The 20,389-nt window shown below is 32.1% G+C and overlaps 1 protein-coding gene across 2 annotated transcripts in view; it reads left to right on the plus strand.

The window, feature by feature from the left end:
- The window catches only part of LOC133189382 (uncharacterized), a 433,972-nt gene that overhangs the window by 393,876 nt on the left and 19,707 nt on the right, over positions 1 to 20,389 (plus strand). The window contains exons 1-11 of one of the 2 annotated variants that reach the window (XM_061324762.1): positions 6,688 to 6,856; positions 7,069 to 7,278; positions 7,881 to 8,108; positions 8,719 to 8,844; positions 10,366 to 10,503; positions 11,340 to 11,477; positions 17,931 to 18,080; positions 18,934 to 19,083; positions 19,161 to 19,301; positions 19,895 to 20,044; positions 20,130 to 20,270. The exons of the other annotated variant lie outside the window; for it this stretch is intronic. Coding sequence (XP_061180746.1) covers positions 6,805 to 6,856; positions 7,069 to 7,278; positions 7,881 to 8,108; positions 8,719 to 8,844; positions 10,366 to 10,503; positions 11,340 to 11,477; positions 17,931 to 18,080; positions 18,934 to 19,083; positions 19,161 to 19,301; positions 19,895 to 20,044; positions 20,130 to 20,270 — 1,624 coding nt within the window. The 5' untranslated portion in view covers positions 6,688 to 6,804. Of the gene's footprint in view, positions 1 to 6,687; positions 6,857 to 7,068; positions 7,279 to 7,880; positions 8,109 to 8,718; positions 8,845 to 10,365; positions 10,504 to 11,339; positions 11,478 to 17,930; positions 18,081 to 18,933; positions 19,084 to 19,160; positions 19,302 to 19,894; positions 20,045 to 20,129; positions 20,271 to 20,389 lie in introns of those variants that run through there. 2 annotated transcript variants of the gene reach the window in all.

Genomic DNA, 20,389 nt, shown 5'->3' on the forward strand with positions numbered 1-20,389 from the left:
TAATTCGTGTTTCCAACTATCCTCCAAAACAGATTTCAGCTTATTTTTAATACAAGTCTACCCGATCCATTGTTGAATACCTATATTTTTATGGTATTTAGATAAGAGTTTATATGGTAACTGAATATCATACAATTTCAAAGTACTTTTTTCATGAGCTAAACGTGTTTCTAATAATCATTCAAAAGAGATTTTAGACTGTCTTTACTGCAGTTGTCAGTCTATAAGATCAATTGTGGAATCCAATCCCGATGTATTTTCATAATATTTAAATATAAGTTTGTCTGGTAGCTGAATATCATACGGTTTCAAAGTACACTATCATGAGCTCATAAACATGTAAAAATGCTATTTATCTAAACCCTGCCTCTCAAAATTCAAAAGTCACCAGTTTAATCAAACTGACCGAGATATTTTTTTGCAAAGTAGGTCAAAGGTCAAGGTCAAGTAAATTGTAATGCTGGTATTTTTCATATTGTCTAATGACAAACAGTGTAAATAGCATTGACTTATCTCTAAAATGTCAAAAATATGCTCTATATCGGCACTTTGATCTTTTTTGAAAAGTAGGTCAAAGTTCAATGTTAAAGGTCATGAGATCGGTAACCATGGTAATTTACAAAAGCCACAGTGCCAAGCAATATATTTATGCAAAATTTCAAATCAATACCTCTTACAGTTCTTGAGATATAGGGTTTGACAGACGGACAGACAGGCAGACGTCGGATAAAGTGATCACTTAGTGCCGCTCTGCTCTGCAGGCGACACAAATAAATAAATGTGGACTGCATTACATTAGTAAGATGTAAGTCATCACTATTACACTGTAAAACAGTGCAGTGTCATTAATATGAATGATCATATTACCACTGCATTCAAAGTCATATAAGTCATAGTTTCGAGACACCCATACATATGCATATTAATCTGCTAGTGGTGGTTTGTATTGACCAGTATATCAGAAACTATGTGAACTGTTAATATTATAAATATTTAATTTTGACAGAGATGGTGCGACCGGATGTGGAATCTTCTGCGCCGTGTATAATGCCATACAACAACTACAACAGGACAATGAAGTTGACATGTTTACCATAGTCCGGCAGTTACAAATGCGTAGACCGGAAATGATTTCCAGCATGGTATGTCCTTGAAATGTCGTAGCAAACACATATTTTCTTTAATTTCTTGTTGTGTTTTGGGGGCTTTTTAAGAAATTGTTCATGAAGATGTAATGTTCTTAACGATGCGGGGGGGGGGGGGGGGGGGTTATTTCAATTGAACCAGCATAATATATTTGAAATTTTAACAATAAAGACTCTCACTTCACTTTTTTTTAGTCTGAATACCAGTACTGCTGTCAGGTCGTGGCAAACTTTTTCACCGCACACAAGGATGACATTTATGAGAATGCTCAAGGACAACAGGGGGTCACGAAAACGGAGGAGAATATTTACGCCAATACAAATTCCTAATATCTCATTTTGTATATAATAGATCGAACATTTACGATGTTTAATATTTTAGTATATTCAGTATTATTATGTTTTATTAAAGCATACACATTAAGAATATAAAAGTTTTAAACTGTTCTGAAATTCAATACATTAGTTATTCCGATGTTTATGTAGATATTATATATACTGTTCTACAGACATTATTTGTAATGTGTATAAAATATATTATTTAAAGAATAGTAGGCCATGATATAAACTTTGAAGTGATAAAGATATATATTTGTTGATTGTTCATAGAAATGACAAAATAAGATCAAGCATTATATTAATTAAATATGTTGACTGCATTGCCTTGATTGTTATAACATTTATTATCTTATTATTTTTTTTCGTCCGAGTTGCACAATGGGTACAGGGCCCTTGCATGCTTATTTCTTAAGTTCCTTTACAATATCAGTGAAAAAGTTGAATTGATGGTATGCCCCCTTTTGTACGAACAGTTGGTACTTCCATTGCTTTCAGGTGTAAGCAAATGAAAAAAAAGGATTTTGCACATCATTTTATTAACTGGTTTATTTTCAAAATTTTGATTTGTCAATTTGATCTGTTTTAAGGTTAAAGCAGCAGCGCTAAAGTTAAGCATTCAAGTCTTCATGAGATTTATTGTAAAAAAAGATACATACACACATAATTATTGTTGTTGATGACCATTTGTATATTTCTGATTTTTAAATCCAAACGATAAGGGAAATTTAAATTCATTGTTACTTGTTAACATGAAAATGTAATAAATTCTAGTTGATACAACAAGTTAAATTTTAAAAAGGGTCCTCTGATTATGAAGACTATACTGTCTATTTATTTAACAATTTATATCGTAGGTTAATATTTAGTTCATACTGTTAGAGGCATCAGCAGTTTATGTATTATAAAATATAATACAAGAGGTCGTATATAATTTATTTTTATTCTCTGTAAATCAATTTGAAAAGGACATAACTGTAATTTAATTAATTTTTAATCTGAGATATAGAAGGCGACTTGGTGCATAGAGGAAATCTGATAAGGAGAAAAAAAATGAATGCGCTTGAATATTGTATGCTTTTAGACTTATAATTCATATATTGTATGCTTTAAGTTTATATTTTAATTTATTATATTTAGAACTTGATTATGCATGAACTTTAGAAAGAAGTTATATAAATTATTCTTGATTACAATTCATTTTCTTCCAAAAATTATTTTTGTTTACTTTAATTTCATAGATTGGTTATTTGTTTTATACTTATTGATAGAACAACTATATATTAGAATGAGAATAAATATTCAAAAATGACTTCATAACAGTTGTATAGATTTTGCCTGAATTTCAATACAATTTACAAACTCAATTGTAGATACGACAAAGAAAGAATATGAGCGGTAAACTTCCAAAATTTACATTTTTTTCCAAACGAGGTTCAATCTTGAGATTTTGAACAAATTTTTATCTGGATATTTATTTCTAAAATTCTGAATTACTTTAAAACAACTTTTATTCTCGTTATCTTTTATTCGAGATTTGTCAATTTGAAATCAATCCGCGTCGATTAATTTTCGCGACTAAGGGAAATATTCTCTACAAATACAGAGCAAAACAAATGGTTCGTGGCGATTAATATTCGCGAGTTAAATTAGGTCGCGAAACTCGCGGATATTTCTCGCACGCAAATAAAAGTTGGTTAACATTATATTTAACGCGTAATTCTTACATTAAATTTGGATTATACAACGCGAGCTAAACAAGTAAACTATATTCAATAAAAATACTCATGAGTAGATTCCATACAAAAACATTATGTAAGGAACTATATTTTTTGTCGGATTTTTTTTTAGGAGAAAATGATCAATTATTCTCTTTCGAAGTATTTTAAGTACTGTTAAGTTAGGGTTCCTATTTTTCCATGCAGGCTGCACACAGAGATATTTTGTGCAGTGAAATGTTTTATGCTGGTCCTGAAATATTTATTAAATTAACTATTATGAATTCTATTATGACATTGTGACAAATAAAGCTTATATATTGTGAATATCTAGGGAAAATAGGACTTATTTTAACTAAATATTTACACTTTTTAGTCATAGCTAAAAGTTTACATCATAGAATCCCACTTTTAATTTTCTTTTCTGAAAATATGTCAGATAACTTGAACCCATTCTGCTGCAATTCAGTAAAGGTTTAAGACTATAGAATAATTATCTCGTTTGTTAAAGTTTTAATCCCAGAAAAATGATTTTTTGTGAGTGCAGGAAGGTCATATTGGCAATGAGGAACAATTTAAAACTTTTCTTTGTCATAATTTTAATGCCAAAATAGAAAAAAAGGTGTGTCGACCCCAGATTTAAATAGAAAAAAAATTGGAAGGGGAGATTTCAGATTCAAGCTTTCAAGTGCCTGTGGACATTTGGTGTGAAAATGTAGGATTATTTACTTTTGTCGATTCACAGCTTATTTTGCACCATAAAAACTGATGAGCTAATGAGAGAGAAAGATAAATTACCTTAATTCAAACGAATAGATTTGTCTTCTTGAAATTCTTTACTGACTTGATAAATTTTGCATAGGCATGTGAAAGGATATATTGACCTGTGTACGTAATTTATGTCACTAATGTGCTGCATCCGATATTTCTCTGTATAGACATTAACTGTTTCATTATACCTGCCCTCCCATTTTTGTTTCCACAAAACATAGTTAAAAACTTTATCAGTAGCAAGAATGGACTCTGTGAACATGAAATATCACATATTTTAAATATTTTCTCATTGTATTTCTTTTCGAAAATGAAAGAAAAGTACGGAATGAACTTTTTCAACACCCTTTATTTTTTATATAAAAATAACTGTATTGATTTGTAGTGGCAAGTGGTTATTTTTATTTTATTTGTTTATTTATTCATTAATTAGTTTATTTATTTTTGTAGAATAATGTGCATGATATTTCCTGTACTTTACAGATTACGAATGAAGAATTAAATACTTGAATTAAGACAGACCTTTTTTAAAACAAAACGTAATTTTACATACTTATCGATTACATGTACATGTAGCCATTAGACATTAATGCGTTAATTCTAGCAAAAAGGGAAATAAAATATTTCCAATATTTCCAGCTCTAGCCTTATGTTTTTCTTCTTCTTTGCTTCTTTGTAGGATATCAGTTTTATGCTATATTCTTTCATTTTTTATAACATTCTTCATTTTCCTCTCATATAGAATGTTTATCATTCATCATTAAAAAAAAAACTACAAAACATCTGACTGAAGCATTTTAAGACAATTGAGTGCAAAATCAATTGAGTGCAAAATCAAATATTTACGATTACAATATGGCCCTGTAATTGATATTTGAACCAGCATGGATATTTAAGAATTTTCTGACCGATGATTAAATGTGGAAGAATTAAGGAACATCTCTCTTAACTCAAACCAGTTAATCCTAGCATTTGTCTATACAAACTTCAAAAGAAAGAAAACATGCTAAGGGGACGGCTTCGTGTCGCAATAGATCACGTGACGCACTTTTGTGACGTACCGATTTCAAGATTTGTCATAGCATCATGACGCACACTTCTTCGTCACATCACCGTTCACGGTAGCTCTGTCGGTAGAGCGCTCGCTCCGTGATCGGAAGGCCGTGAGTTCGAATCACGGCCGCGACAGACCTAAGTCGATAAAAAATGGGTAGCAACTATTCCTTCGCCATGCGCTCGGCACTTTGAAGTGAAAGTTACGGGTCCTTTGGATGAGACCTTAAAAACCGAGGCCCCGTGTCACGGCAGGCGTTGGCACGATAAAGATCCCTCACTGCTCAATGGCCCTGAGTGCCGAGTAAAGGTCAAAATTTGAAGCTCTTCGCCGGTATATGGTGGCGTCTCTATATGAGTGATATGTTCTCGAATGGGACGTAAAACAACAAACAATCAATCAATCAATCAATCTTCGTCACATCGATGTCAATCAGATTTATGTCTATCGTTATAATCCTTGAATCACCAATCGTCTCAAATCTCTCGGGAAATCTTCAGCTTCTGATTCCATAATCGATAACAGTGAAAGCTATGTCTCTTGAGTCTATATTGACAAGTAAATATTTTATAATATTTTTATCATACGTTTCCCTTTTTTTATAATACATTTTGCTTCAATTTATTTACAGTATATAACACACCACAAAACTTAAGTAGATAATGTAACTTTATTCAGATGTATTCTAATTTTCACTTCCTGGTAGGAAGCACTCAATATGAGAGTGTCAAACTACTTCATGTTAGGTGGACGTTATATTCTTAAATATACTTAACTTGTAGATTTCTGTCATGACTGCATTACGTCTGATATACTTTTCCTTATATAGCATGATTTTTACGAAATGAATAAGATTTTTGTGAGTGCGGTTTTTTTTTTTAAATTGAAAACAAATTGAGAGAAAACTGAAATCTTCCTAAGGTATCTGCACAGGCGACTTTCGATTCTTGGTCTATATTTTATGTAAATCTGCAGCTTAAAAACACATTAGTCATGACAATATTATGTATTCGTAAAAAACACAGAGTTTATATAAAAATTCTTATTCTGTACGATTGCTAAATTTTGATTTACTGTGTTAAGCTTGCTGAAATGAATAATTTTCCTAACTTCCTGGTTCTGTCCTCCCATTTTCTGACTCGATTCTCACTCCCATTTGTTTGTAATTAACATCCTCTATGCTTTTCTTCTACAATAGCTCGTCTAAACTTCAATAAACCACCCATAAGTACCTCTCTAGTAGACTTTGCTACACTAATCATCTAACAAAAATATAAAGCGTTAGATAAATTTATCGCTTGGTCGAAATATACACATTGAAATAAATTAAATTTAACATTTATTTAGCAAAGATTAAATTGGTTTTCATAGGAATGTATATTTCGAAAATTATATGTTGATATGTTCAATAAAAAGAGAACAATTTTTAACAGAGGGTCTCAGATGTAACAAGGAAGTACAATGTTATGAAATGAAGATTAGGACCAACCAAAAGTAACTGCACATGAATATACTTGATAAATGAGAAACCAACTAATTATTTATCAAAAGGGATAAGAGCATGTACATTCATCGCTGCCCCCATATCTTACCTGATCCATTACATTTTTAAGAGGAAGGTTGATATTTGCCGTGAAAGAAGGAAGAAAGAAACTTTTCTGATGTCTTTTGAGACTGCTGGAAAGAGAAGATGAAAAAGAAAATGCGTTGACCGGATTTTAATGAAACGTTTAAATGATTAGTATTTCCCTGGTGTGTGGACACGTGTAGAAGTTCAAAGATGAAGATTCTAATTCTATTTTGTTTTCAGTTGTCCAAAGTATACTTGTATGGTAAGTTTTTAATTTTTACTATATAAGTCTTTGTAGAATATGTTTCAGGTATTATAGATTATAGACTGTAAAAAATTCAGTAATAAAAAAGTCCTTAAGTTATTGAAGATGCTGAATAATTCCATAATTTAAATGAAAATGTAGAAAGGCTTATAAAATAAAATGATCTTTTTGTGATTGGCATAACAAAGTTTTCATGATTTCTTATGCAGACCAACTTATTAAACCCGGATTAACTGTGGCTACAAGTAGTTCTATTGGATGGGGAGGATTTGCTAACAAAACAGTGGATGGAGACTATTCACAGAATAATCATATATACTGCATGCACACAGCAACTGGAAAAAATGAGGCATGGCTTAAAATTGACCTAGGTGGTATCTATAATCTGAAAAGTGTCAAAATCTGGTACAGGAGCGACAGTAAGAAATTAGTTCACCTTTTTGTCATAAATATAACAGATTTTGTAAATACAAATATTTTTCAGATAAATTATAAAGCATACAGTGGGATAAGGGTCTTCTTTTATCTACAATTAACAAAAAAAAAATCATTTAACATCTGTTTAAATTCTGAATTTGAATGTGTTATTAAGATCTACAATGATTCCAAAAGCCTTTATAAAACCAACACAAATTTTTATTCTCGGAATATTGAAAAAAATGTTTCATTTTAAATGAAATTTGAAACAGTATTGAAAAAAAAGATAAATAAATAAAAGATGCGCAAGCTTTCGTGTAGCTTGAATGTCTGAGATTTTCAATCACAAAATGTTTCTTTTGATATTTGTTATTAAATATATAAATTCATATTTTGCTTAATTGAGTCAACGATAATTCATCACCTCATACACATTACAAGACGTCTGATGTTTATCTTATTACAATTGAAAGTACTATAATCGCATGATTTGGAAGAGGAAGTTACTTGTTAAAAATGCATAGCAGAGTTTCTTTCCTTTTTTTCAATGTTTTTCTTGTATAGTTTGTATTTAACATAGTACAATATTGTTTTTTTTTTTCAGGAAAAAGTGTAAGTGAAAACACGAAAAGATTAAAAGGGTTTTCTATTCGTTTGTCAATATCACCGAAACCTGTTCCCAGTGAAATTTGTTACCAGGATCCTGGAAATGAAACACTTCCCGTTATGATACAGAAGACTTGTAAAGGTGTGGCACGGTACATATGGTTCTACACAGACAAAGACAATGGTGGTGGAGTGTTCCTTGAAATCTGTGAAGTTGACGTTTACGGTAAGACAAAACTTATACTTTTTTAAGTTCTGCAAACTGTAAGATTGACCATAAATTATCGATATAGTTCTGAATAGGCTTGTTTTGCTTTACGGCATTATGATTTCAGCAAACTGGGACATTCCAGCAGATTAAATCTATTTTGGCGATAATTCATATTTTTAGTCTTACGGATATGTTCTTAAGACCAATACTGTTAAAAGATATATTATAATGTAAATCAATAATGGACCCAGTTTCCAAAATTAGGTTTAAGATAGTATTTTTTTTACTATGTAGTGTTTATTCTATTTTAATCGTAAGCACCAAACAGATGATAAAAGGACGTCAATTAACCTACACCATCTAACTCTAGAGTTTTGTATTTTTTAAATAATAATATCTTCCTGCCATTAACTGTTGACAACATGATAATATCTTAATTTAAGTTGTTATTAACCTTACTAGAACAATAAGGATATACTTAAGTTATGATCAATTTAAAATGCATTTGTTATGAACAATTCACGATTCTTAAGTTTAGGCTTAAAGGAAATATCATTATCAGACCAAACAAGGTATTTACATTGTAAACTGTTGTGATAACATTTATCGTTATACATTGCAAAAGGTTGTCCAGAAAAGCATTATGGAGAAAACTGTTCCAAATGTAATGGTTGTACCGATACTTGTGATATCATAAGTGGACAATGTAGCTGTACAAAACCAGGGTACAAACCTCCTAAATGTGTGGAAGGTATGAATTACATTTTGGCATATATTTTTCTGAAAGTTTTTTTTTTTAATGAAATGTATTCCCTGTATATATGGTGTTAGAATATATCTCTTAGTAGGAGGTACCCATAGGTAAATTTGGAATATATATTTTAAATGTTGAAAAACGCCCAACATTCACTAATAATACGTGTTACATGATCAAACTCAATCAGCAACACAAGAAAAACAATCAAATATTTGACCTTACGTTATAAAGTATTGGCAATATTACTCTAAAAATAAGCTTCCGTTGTATTACATTGTAGCCACAGAAACTTTGTTTCTCAGTTTTGATTAATGCTGCTATCTTAAAGGGAAAAAAAGAACATCAAGACTGGCAAATATGCATCGTTAAATTATTTTAAAACAGATAGCATAAGAAAAATCGGGTTTAATTGCTCCGTTGTAGTGTAACCATGGAAACAATGAACCAGTGTCTTAAATGTTTGTTGCGTTAAGAATTTACTTACTTTTTAATCAAAAAATTATTATTTGACTCATCTTGAATTGTACTTATCTGATGAAATTAAAGTTGAATATCATATATTGATAATGTTTGATAAAGAAGATGACACTGACGCTATGTTTATCAAGACGGGAAAATGTGCCATCAAGCCTTCACTTTTGGAAACAGTCATAGTCACTTTTGTGCATTGCTGCAAACGTTAATCATGTGACTCTGAACATGCTCAAAATGCCATTTTCAAGCTTAAGGGCATGTTGCCCTATGTGAGTTTACGGTATCAAAGAATTTTATCTAAGAGAGGAGAAATTCTGAGGCTATGTTTGCCACTATATTAAAGTTCACCTCCTTATTTAGAATGACTCTAAAAGTGTCATTGTTAACACTTAATTATGGTAATATATTTACATGAACAGCTAGATGTTGAGTTCAAAGACTCTCTTAACGACAAACGATATAAAAACTGTTTTTCAACAATCATGAAAATAAAAACTTAACCTTGTTTATAAAAGTACAATAAAAGAGTTGTGTAGCATACATACATTTTTTGATTCCAAATTTCTCAATAATGTCTTATAAAGTGGGGAAAAAATTATAGATTTATAACTATGATGGCACAAAGGAAGAAATCATAGAAAATTTGATTTCTTATTAATTTAGAGCCTGCATATATGAATTATTGCAAACAAATACAAATCCGTGCATTTTTTTTTCGGTTTGTAGCATGTGCCCTAAATGTTCAAAAATATTTCATAGTTTAAAAAAAAAATGCCCTAAGAAATGACCAGCCACACGTTTCTCACACTCTTTGTACAAAATTCTAAATACTTCGGAATTTTTTTTTGTCCGGACTTCCTTTGAAATTATATTTCTTAACATTGCTTTAATTAATTAGTTAATTCTGGAATTAAATTTCGTTCCTTGTCATTTATTCAGCTTGCAATACGGTTTATTTCGTAAAATATAGCTCTTAATTATCTATTTTGCAAACTTAATTAAATGCTGCCTATTGAATATTTCATTTTATTCGGGTACTAGAATGTCAGAATGGACAGTATGGTGCTGACTGTAAAGATCGTTGTGGAAATTGCAAGGGAAAAGCAACATGTAATCACGTGACAGGCGCTTGTAAAAGAGGGTGTAAGCAAGGATGGAAAGACCTTAAATGTGACCAACGTAAGTAGTTAATAATATCAAGCTTAGCACACTGCGAGCTCTAACGACACTACCTAGTGAAGAAGATCTTCGGATTAATGTATATGGATCCCATTGAAATTTTTTTACATCGATTTTTTTTACCCCATAATATCCATATGGCTGCAAAACTATATCTTCTTGCAATAACGAAACAAAATTTCATAAATTTAAGAGGATTCATCTTGCTTTAATGAAATTACAAAAAAAAAATAAAATAAATTCTCTTCTATTTGTAAATCTTTGAACTTTTTAGACTCGGTTACCTACGACGTCATGTGACGTCTCACTTTAGAATTTATATAGAGTTTCGTGCAGTTTTAAGACCCTTATCTGAGTTAAAAGAAAGGTATCCACACAATGAATTCACAAAGGTAGTTTCCTATTCAGTCGTATCATCAACCACATTAACTGATAACTGCTAATACTTTAAAAAAGCCCATTATTCCCTCATTTTATACAAATGCAGATTGTCTATTTGCTCTGTGCAAATGATTATATGCAATATAAATTGTGGCAATTCATAAGCAGCGGTATTTTGACATTGAAATGTAATAGGTAATAGAGCTAAATGTCTAACTTAAGAGGGAACTAAGAGTGAAGAAAGTTTAATAAGCCCTTCGAGGATGGTTCTATAGAATGTGATGCTGACTAGAAGAATTTCATATTGACAATCATTACAACAGCTTATGAATTCTATAATCGCAGTAAATTCAAATGCATTTTAAGGGATATACATCAGTAGATTTTTTCCCAGGAATTTATATACCTATGAAACGACCAATTATGAAGTAATGAGAACACGAAATTTGTTACAGCATGTGATAACGGAACTTACGGATTTAACTGTAAAAACAAGTGTGGTAAATGCAGAGGAGGTCAAGTATGCAATAAAACAAACGGTGTTTGTAGTGGAGGATGTTTGGATGGTTGGACCAAAAGAAGATGTCGGAAAAGTGAGATTATACTTTAATAAAATAAACTATAGATAATTTCTTCTTCAATTCAGATAACTTAATTCATTTAATGAAAAGTTAAATGGTACATTCTGAAAGAATCTTGCATTAATAATGCACAATACAAAGATCATTCGAAAAACAAAGTATTTTTCTAAGAATTATTGGAAACTATTTTTTTTTTATTAGAGCTTGCCAAGGGTTTTGAAATTCGTAGCATCTGTTCCTTTGCAAAAGGCTTATTACAAGCGAAGAATAATTAATCTTTTATAGAATTATGTTTGTTTTTAAAAGCAGAGATGGTATGATTTTTATTATATATCTCAAATTTGCTCTTTGTCTTGTGACTTCTTGATATAATTGAAAAAAAAATTGCTTAATCCGATTAAGGGGGGACCTATGTCCGAAAAGTCTTTGTGTGAAATTTTTGAAACCTTGATATTCTCTTTATTGCCACTTACTTATAAATGTTATTTCATAAAAAAAATATACTTTTATATGCTAATTTTCATGCCATAGCACATGCAAGAACAAACTGTTTTAGTGTAAAGTGCGAAGATACTATGCTTTTTAGACAGCATCAATTTGCAACAAATGCACTAAAATTGAGCTGAAATAATATAAGAAATTCTCTAGCAATATCCATTAAAATCAGTGGACATATAGCTTTAAAAATATAGCAAATTTATTGGAATTTATTCGGCAAAAATGATTTTTTTCGAGCACAACATATGTTTCAGTCCATTTTCCCTGCAGTCATTTTTGTCAAACTTGTCATATTTTATAGACAACACTGAAACAGTCTTTGTGTGAAACTCTTGTAATTGATACAATTCGAAGAAAAAACCTTTCTTATTATTTCGACAAAGAAAACAGTATACCTTTATGGGTAAATAAATGAGTTTTGAATTTGTTTTCCAAGAAATTGACCTTTCTGCACTAAGACAACGGTAAATAAACATAGATGAACAAATAACTGTACTAAGTATTTAAAAATAATTAGGAGGAAATTAGATAATTTTATTAAGATTTAAGGATTATCTACACTGATTTGTTTCACTCTACCTGATTTGAGGCATTTATTTACCCCCCCCCCCCTCTCCTCCCCATATCAATACCACATACACATAAGAAGTAGACACTTTACATTTTACCAGTGTATTACGTGAAAGTATATTTTTTTCTCATACTGTTTTGAACAGTTTTATTGTGTTAATACACTGTATATCATCAATTAACTATACCTGTATGACGGATCTTGCTCTGAATCAAATGGCATTGAACATTTTGAAGCCCGCTTCTTTTCTCATTTGAAATTGCTATATATGTTATTCAATCAACAAGAGATAATAACCAATTCTAATTGTAATTTTTTGCAAACATCCAATTTGTGACACACGTAAAGATACATAGCTACTAACATGTGGATCTCGTTTTATCGTATCACATGTAAAATATTGCATGCATGCACATAAGTGAAAAAGTCAACTGCAAACTCCTTAAGGCCCTTTCACAATTGGCGCACGAGCAGAAGCGATAAAATATTCGTGCGACCGAAAAATTTTGATTTGGATCGTAAACTATTGCCGAAATAATCGCATATGAAAAAGTATTCGCACGAAATATGCACGATCTAAAGCGACCGTTGTGCGACGCAAACGCATTATATCTTCCGATATATGCGAGTGTCGTACAATGAGAGCGAGTGTTGTAAGATAATGCGATAGGATCCTGCAAGTGATCAGGTGATCGGACGATTGAACGTGCTCCAATGTGAGTGGACGTGTGGCGCTCGTGCGATCATGCTCCATGGTACGAATGTTCGTGCGAGTCAGAGGGGGTATATATACCGCCCGTTTCCGACGCTCTTCAGTTGACATAGTTGAATGCGAGGTATTGGTGCGGCAGCATCCATGGTCAATTGTGGTCTGAAAAAGAGATGCTTATAAGGGTATATAAACTAATGGCAAAGCATGGCAAATTGGAACTAATAAATTGTGCAATGATAGTAAAACGTTGCAAGATTACATGAGACACGTTGAGCAACAGTCTCATGTTCGCAAATCACACGCATAGACAGCTGCGATCCCTCTTACGACCCTTAAAAATCGTGCATCACTCTTGCGAGTACACAAAACGTAAGACGTTCATACTAATGTTGCATTGCATTGCGATAATTTGGATCGCATTCGGACGCGTCTGAATAGTATGCATGTCCTCTATTTTGAGGAGACGTAATGTGACCACTAAAACGCATGCAACGAATGCGAGACATCGTGCAACCTATGCGAGAGCACGTGCGAAGCTAAAACATTCCGATCGAAAAGTGTTGAAGTGTTCGTGCGCCAATTGTGAAAGGGCCTTTATGAATTACACGCTGCTATTCAGCCTATTGTGGCGTCAAACACTGCTGCTCTGACATCGAACGACATAGGTCCCTCCTTAACACTATAAAAACAGTAAAACAACTTAAACAAAAAACACTTTGTTAACAGTATCATTATTTTTGAAGCTATTCATCGTTATACGCTGTGCTAAGTGTTATTAATATTTAGGATATCCTGGCGATTTTTTAAATGCAGAAAAAAAAGCGAACTAGTTTTGTTACATCCATTTATTTGCTTGTTGCAAGTGTCCTTAAAGCCAGTAGCATATAAATGGTGCCTGTTGTGGAGGGTAACAATTGAAATTGACACCCCAAGGAAAAACATTGTCAACCGACGCGTCAGCGGAGGTTGACAATAATTTTCCGAGGGGTGTCAATTTCAACTGTTACCCTCCACAACAGGTACCATATATTTTATTATACTGAATGTCTTATTGATTTAGGGTGTCAGAAAAAAAAAATCGTTGATCGTCTTTACGTTCACGTTTAGAAAACTTTCAAACTTCCCGCTCAATAAGAAAGCTTCGAAAAACATTTACTGACCTCTTCGCAGTAATGTTAAGGCTTCCCGAAGCTTTAAATGCGTTTGAAATATAACACTGCATTGCAAGGTCGATTTTGATTTTTATTTGTAAGTTAAGTACAATCAATTTATATACTAGAGAGATCTCTAGGCTATATATAAACGTATTTGTTACGATATCATATGACCTCGTTGATCACATGACGGTCATTTCTACTACTTTTTCGAAGTGTTTCACATAAATCGCCTCTGTGCAGCTGATTAACACAATTATCATTAATATTTTGTCACATTAATAAACTCTTCGCATCCTGATGAACCCGAAATGTGCTTGGTAAAAGTTATACTATTAATCTGGTACAAAATATTTCACAATATACTCATCTTACCGACAAATTTGAGGGTATTTTCCACTAAATATTGTCATCTGTATTAAAAGAAAGTCATCACCCATTTTTCCCAAGCAAGATTCAGTTAGAGGGAAACTCTTCTTGCACATTTCCACAAAAGATTTCAAATAAATCCTCATTAATCACCTGCGCCAGGCTCTTTTATACACATATTATAAATTCTACTTCTATCCACGGGTATACAAAAGGGTAAATGTCAAACGTATATTTTCTTATATATTTTGAACACGCTGACTTTTAAACAAGAGTAATAAAGCAAAGTTATCTTAAATATTCGGATATATAAGATTTTAAAAAAAAAGATGAAAACACGTTTATTTTACTCAAGCTTTCTGACACTTCACATGCAGATTACAGTAAGGTGTAAAGTTTATGACACTCTCCCCATCATAACAGCTCAAGTTTGCAGTGACTTGACGTCATTTTCAATTATGACGTCATACATGTGTAGTTCAGAGAAGTGAAGGCACAGAGTACACTGCGATATTCTCTGGGAAGCCTAAACATACCCGCGTTTATTGTTTGTTTGATACTCAAAGAGATTTTTATCATCTAAAGTTTTGTTATTTCTGCAATCGCAAGCATGTTTCGTCTGTCATTTGTTGTTTTCAAGTAAGCTACCCCGGACGCAAGCTTTTATTGACGTCAAGCTTATTCGACTTCTTTCTAACGCACAACTGACGTTTTGAGAATTCTACGGTGAACCGTCCGCGCATGATTTGCACGCTTGTGACAATTTCGCTGTATTACCCGTTGTCAATAGTGTTGCTAACGCTGAGAGTATCATTACGGATTGTTAAATGCGTCTTAACCTATCAGATTTTAGTATTTAACATGAAAATATAATAATACTAGTTATTCTTTTCCTGATTCCTATCCTTAAGTTGTGTTTGCTCTTTCAAAAATGCTTGACAATACCTAGCAAAACCTGTTCTTTCAACATAGTTTTCACCACTGAGTGAGTTCATATTTTCATTACACTATTTCATTTATAGTAATTATCTTTTATTTACTGTTGCTACTTCGTGTTTTTAAACACATTTTCTCTAAATCTTTGAACATTGGTACATTTGGGGTCATGGTCAATAACCACTATTGAAATGTCCACCCATTTTTGACCTTAAAGATTGAAATGTTTCTCAACTAGTTCATTGAGTTTCCTAGTCTTATGGTCAAGCAATGATTATTTTAATGCAACCAGCAGTATTATTAAGCTTGCGGGAGTAAATGGGTTTTAGTATTTTAATTTAAGGCATAAAATGCATTATTTCATGATATTATTGCACTTAAACATATGATTATTATTTAACTGTTTTACTTGTCTGGACTCCTATTTTACTGAGGAAAAAAAAACTCAGCGATGTTCTGATGCTTAAAATTATGGAGAAAAATCGTATTAAAAAAATCAGACGTGTAAATTCAGAATTTGATTGAAAAAAAGTATATGCGATTCTCTACAGTCGTAATTTGTTGATCTTAAACTCATATCTTAACTCTGCATCGTGTAATTTTAAAATTTCCTTTTTATGCTTCACTTTCGAATCTCAAACTTTAAACTTCCATATTTTGAGTAAGTTATTGTGAATACTTTAACTGGCAGTTCGAATTTGATATGCTCTTGTTTGTCAATCCGTATTTTACATATCTGTATTTAAAAAAAAGACATCTGGGGGAAAATCTACAAGTGTCCGTTTACGTTTTTTTCCAGCTTGACTATATATGGAAAGTCACGGACACTAACGCCTGGTTGGTGGTAAATCTAGTACAGTCAGATGCTAAAAGTTTCTCTCTATATTTCTTCCTTGTAGGCACATTTTACATTTACATCTCAGATTTTAATTCACACCGCTAACCAGACCCTCGCTAGAAAACTCGGACACGAAAACCTACCTGGGGCGGATCCAGGATTTCGAGTTAGAATGGGTTTTAAAAATGCCTGTTGTTAATATGATTTTCATAGCATAGACAGATGAAATTTAGTGAGTGCCCGATGCACACGCCTTGATACCAAGGATTATAAATGACACAAAATACTTATATTTTTGTTGTTTTTGTTGATAAAATTTGAACGTGTACATATTTGGTTGCAAAGTAGATTTCATTCATCATGTGCTTTTTACTTTTTAATGACACATTAAAGAAGGAATTCTTATTTTAAAGAAATCATCAATTCTTTGAAACAATTATTCTGGATGTGTGATTAAAGAATCCGCCACTCTGTAATAAATTTGAAAAGGGGGATCTAGTTTGTATATCAGAAAAACTAATATTGTATATGAGTTTCAAGTTTAAGGTATCATTATTTATACCATATATATTTTTATGATAAAGGGCTATTCAGAAATTACTTGGACCTGCTGTTGTTAACTTCTAAAGGCTTCAAAAAGTAATGAAATTTCACAGAAACATATTTCTTAGAGATTGCTGTATTTTTTTTATGTTTTATTTTATTGAATTATTCCTAAAGTTATGTTTTTGTAATACTGACGGTGATGTACAGAATACGAAAAATTTTGAAAACCAAATCTTCGGGTGAGGGGCTTTAATTTAGACTTAAAATCTGTACTCAGGGCCATTAAGCAGTGAGGGATCTTTATCTTGCCAACGCCTGCCTTGACACAGGAAGTCGGTTTTAAAGGTCTTATCAGAAGGACTCGCAACTTTTTCTTTAAAGTGCTGAGCGCTTGGCGAAGGAACAGTTGCTACTTATTTTTTTTATCGACTTAAGTCAGTCGCTGCCGGGGTTCGAACCAACGACCTTCCGATCACGGTGCGAGCGCTCTACCGACTCAGCTACCGTGACGATCTAATGAACTATGATTAATATGGGAGCAATATAGGATACTTAATGTTTAAAAGATTTATCTTTTAACACAATTTAAAGGCCGTCTTTTAAAAAAAATAAAAATAAAAATTACATAAGCTACAGAGTAAGAATGAATTATTTGGTAAATAAATCTAACATATGGCAATAATTTAATAACTATCAAACCGGGATAAAGTACATACTTTTCGATGGTTAAGTTAATTATGAACTTTTAATCTACATGATCTTTTTGTCTTGCATACTGACATTTGATTTTCTCATATTTTGGTGTATTTTCACAATGTGACACAAACTTTTTTGTTTACAGAATGCGAAAATGGTTCTTACGGTAGAAATTGTAGTTTTAAATGTGGACATTGTTTTAACAACACAAAATGTGACAACGTAGATGGTTCTTGTCCTTCTGGATTATGTAAACCAGGATGGAAACATACTCCTGATAAAAAATGCAATCAAGGTGTGTATGTACTTTAAAGTTTCATTAGACTGGTAGTACTGTTTTGAATATAGGTTTTCATAGATGACCATACAGGCGAAAAGAATTAAGTGACTAAAGAGGGTGACTCTTTAAAGCTTGAGAAAGTCAGCAAAATGCAAAATCAAACTAAGCATGCTGAATGCAAAAAAAAAAAAAAAAAAAAAAAAAAAAAAAAAAAAAAACATTGACAAACAACCTATTAATTTACCAGAATTATGGTAAATGACATAAAACCTTACGTCCTAACTTTCCTACAGAAATTAGCAACTGTAGCTCAATTTATGACGTTTGGTATATTCTATGGTGCAAAATACGTACCAGTCTTGAATGAATCCCTTGATATTCACCCTGTCGTTGAATAATCTGATTTATGTATCAATGTAAGTTTTCAGATTTTTTTTCTAAGTGGTTTCATCACCAAAATCCTAGCATTTTTTACAGTGTTAGAACAAGCCGTGTAAAGTAAAATGCCTTGGGTTGGATTGCTTTACGCAGATATGAACCTTCTGTTCACAAGACCAACGTTTCACATACAGAGCTGGTATATTTAAGATAAAACGAGTACAGAGATTTACTTATTCTTCCTTTTTATCTAAATTTGATGTCCATTCTTCTACAACTAGAATCCGTTCTAAAAACAAAACACACAACCAAACAAAAAAAAAATTAAATAATATCAAAAGCAAAACGGTGAATAAAAGATTTTAGAAAAACAATAATTGTTGTTACAAAATCATAAATCAAACAAAAAAGTGGATCTCTTTCTAATTAAAAAAAATCTTCCATTGAGTTTTGTGCCACGGAGTACTTTGTGATGTAATAAAATTTGTAGAATGCAATAATGGATTTTATGGAGAGAACTGTAGCATTCCTTGTGGACATTGCGATAACAAAGCGGTATGTCATCACGTGTCAGGTTCCTGTCCTTCTGGAAACTGTGCACTAGGATTCAAACGTACACAAGATAAAAGATGTGATCAAGGTATGTGGATAAACTTCCCAATATGTTCATGATCTTAAATTAAACAAATGTGTTTTCAACTACATATACTATTTCAGAATGTGAAGACGAAGCTTTTGGAAAAAATTGTGAGAAAAAATGCAGTGGACACTGTAAAAGAGGTTTGCCGTGCAATAAAACCGACGGAGTCTGCCCCGAAGGGTGTGCAGACGGATGGATGAATCTCTACTGCAATGAAAGTAAATTAACAGAAAAAAACCAATAGAGGAATGATTTATAACATATACTAAGTTAACGGCTTAAATTTGAGCTTAACTTGTCATCATATACTTCATGTGTACTTAAAAAAGCGGGCTTCATATTTTAGCGGGGATGGCGCAGACAGCGATGCGCTAATTCATGAATACTGCTAAAAAATCATTGATAAATACAAAATATAGTACGGACATGCATAGCGCCAATTCATGATTTCGACAACAACAACTCCATACCCATTGATTGCGCTAAATTTTTAATACGCCAATTTATGTACACGTACAGTACTTCAATCTGGCATTATTTGCTCTTATTTTAATTCTAAGGTATTTTTCATTGCTGATCGTAGTATTTTTATCAATTTAAAAAAGTATATGATATGCTAAAATAATTGTAGTAGAACAGAGATGATTAAATAAAATTTCTCTGCAACAGAGCTTTTTTCATGGACCTACTGTATATAATTGTTTTAAAACAACTAATTCTTCCCGACAAAGGTTCTTCTCTTCAAATAATGAAGGACTGTTCGATGTGTGACTTGCTTCGAGTACAGTTTAATACGAAATCCTCTTTTTAGCATGCAACCCTGGCATGTACGGACAGAATTGTAGTCTTCGCTGTGGACATTGTGCTAAAAACGCTACTTGTAACCATGTAAACGGTTCCTGTCCCTCCGGATACTGTGTGCCTGGATTTAAACAAACCGAAGAGCAGAGATGCGATAAAGGTATATTGGTTTATTTTATTTTCAAATGCTCATTACAACTCTTTTAAAAGAAACATCACTTTTCATTTCAATCAGTTTATTTCAGAATGTGATGACGGAACCTTTGGAAACTTTTGTGAGAAAAACTGCAGTGGACATTGTGCTAGTGGATTGCCGTGCAATAGATCCGACGGAATCTGTCCCGAAGGTTGTGCAAATGGATGGATAAGTCCTCACTGCAATGAAAGTAAATTATATAACAAAACAAATAATTTATTTAGAAGTAGATTCATTTGTCAAGTTATTGTTAGGATATCTGACGTAAAACATTTTTATTCAATTTCAAATTCATTTTTGTTGACCTTA

This window comes from Saccostrea echinata, unplaced genomic scaffold, assembly GCF_033153115.1.
Source record: "Saccostrea echinata isolate AGI-Se365-2 ecotype Australia unplaced genomic scaffold, CSIRO_AGI_Sech_v1 ptg000018l, whole genome shotgun sequence".
In the NCBI taxonomy this organism is placed as follows: domain Eukaryota; kingdom Metazoa; phylum Mollusca; class Bivalvia; order Ostreida; family Ostreidae; genus Saccostrea; species Saccostrea echinata.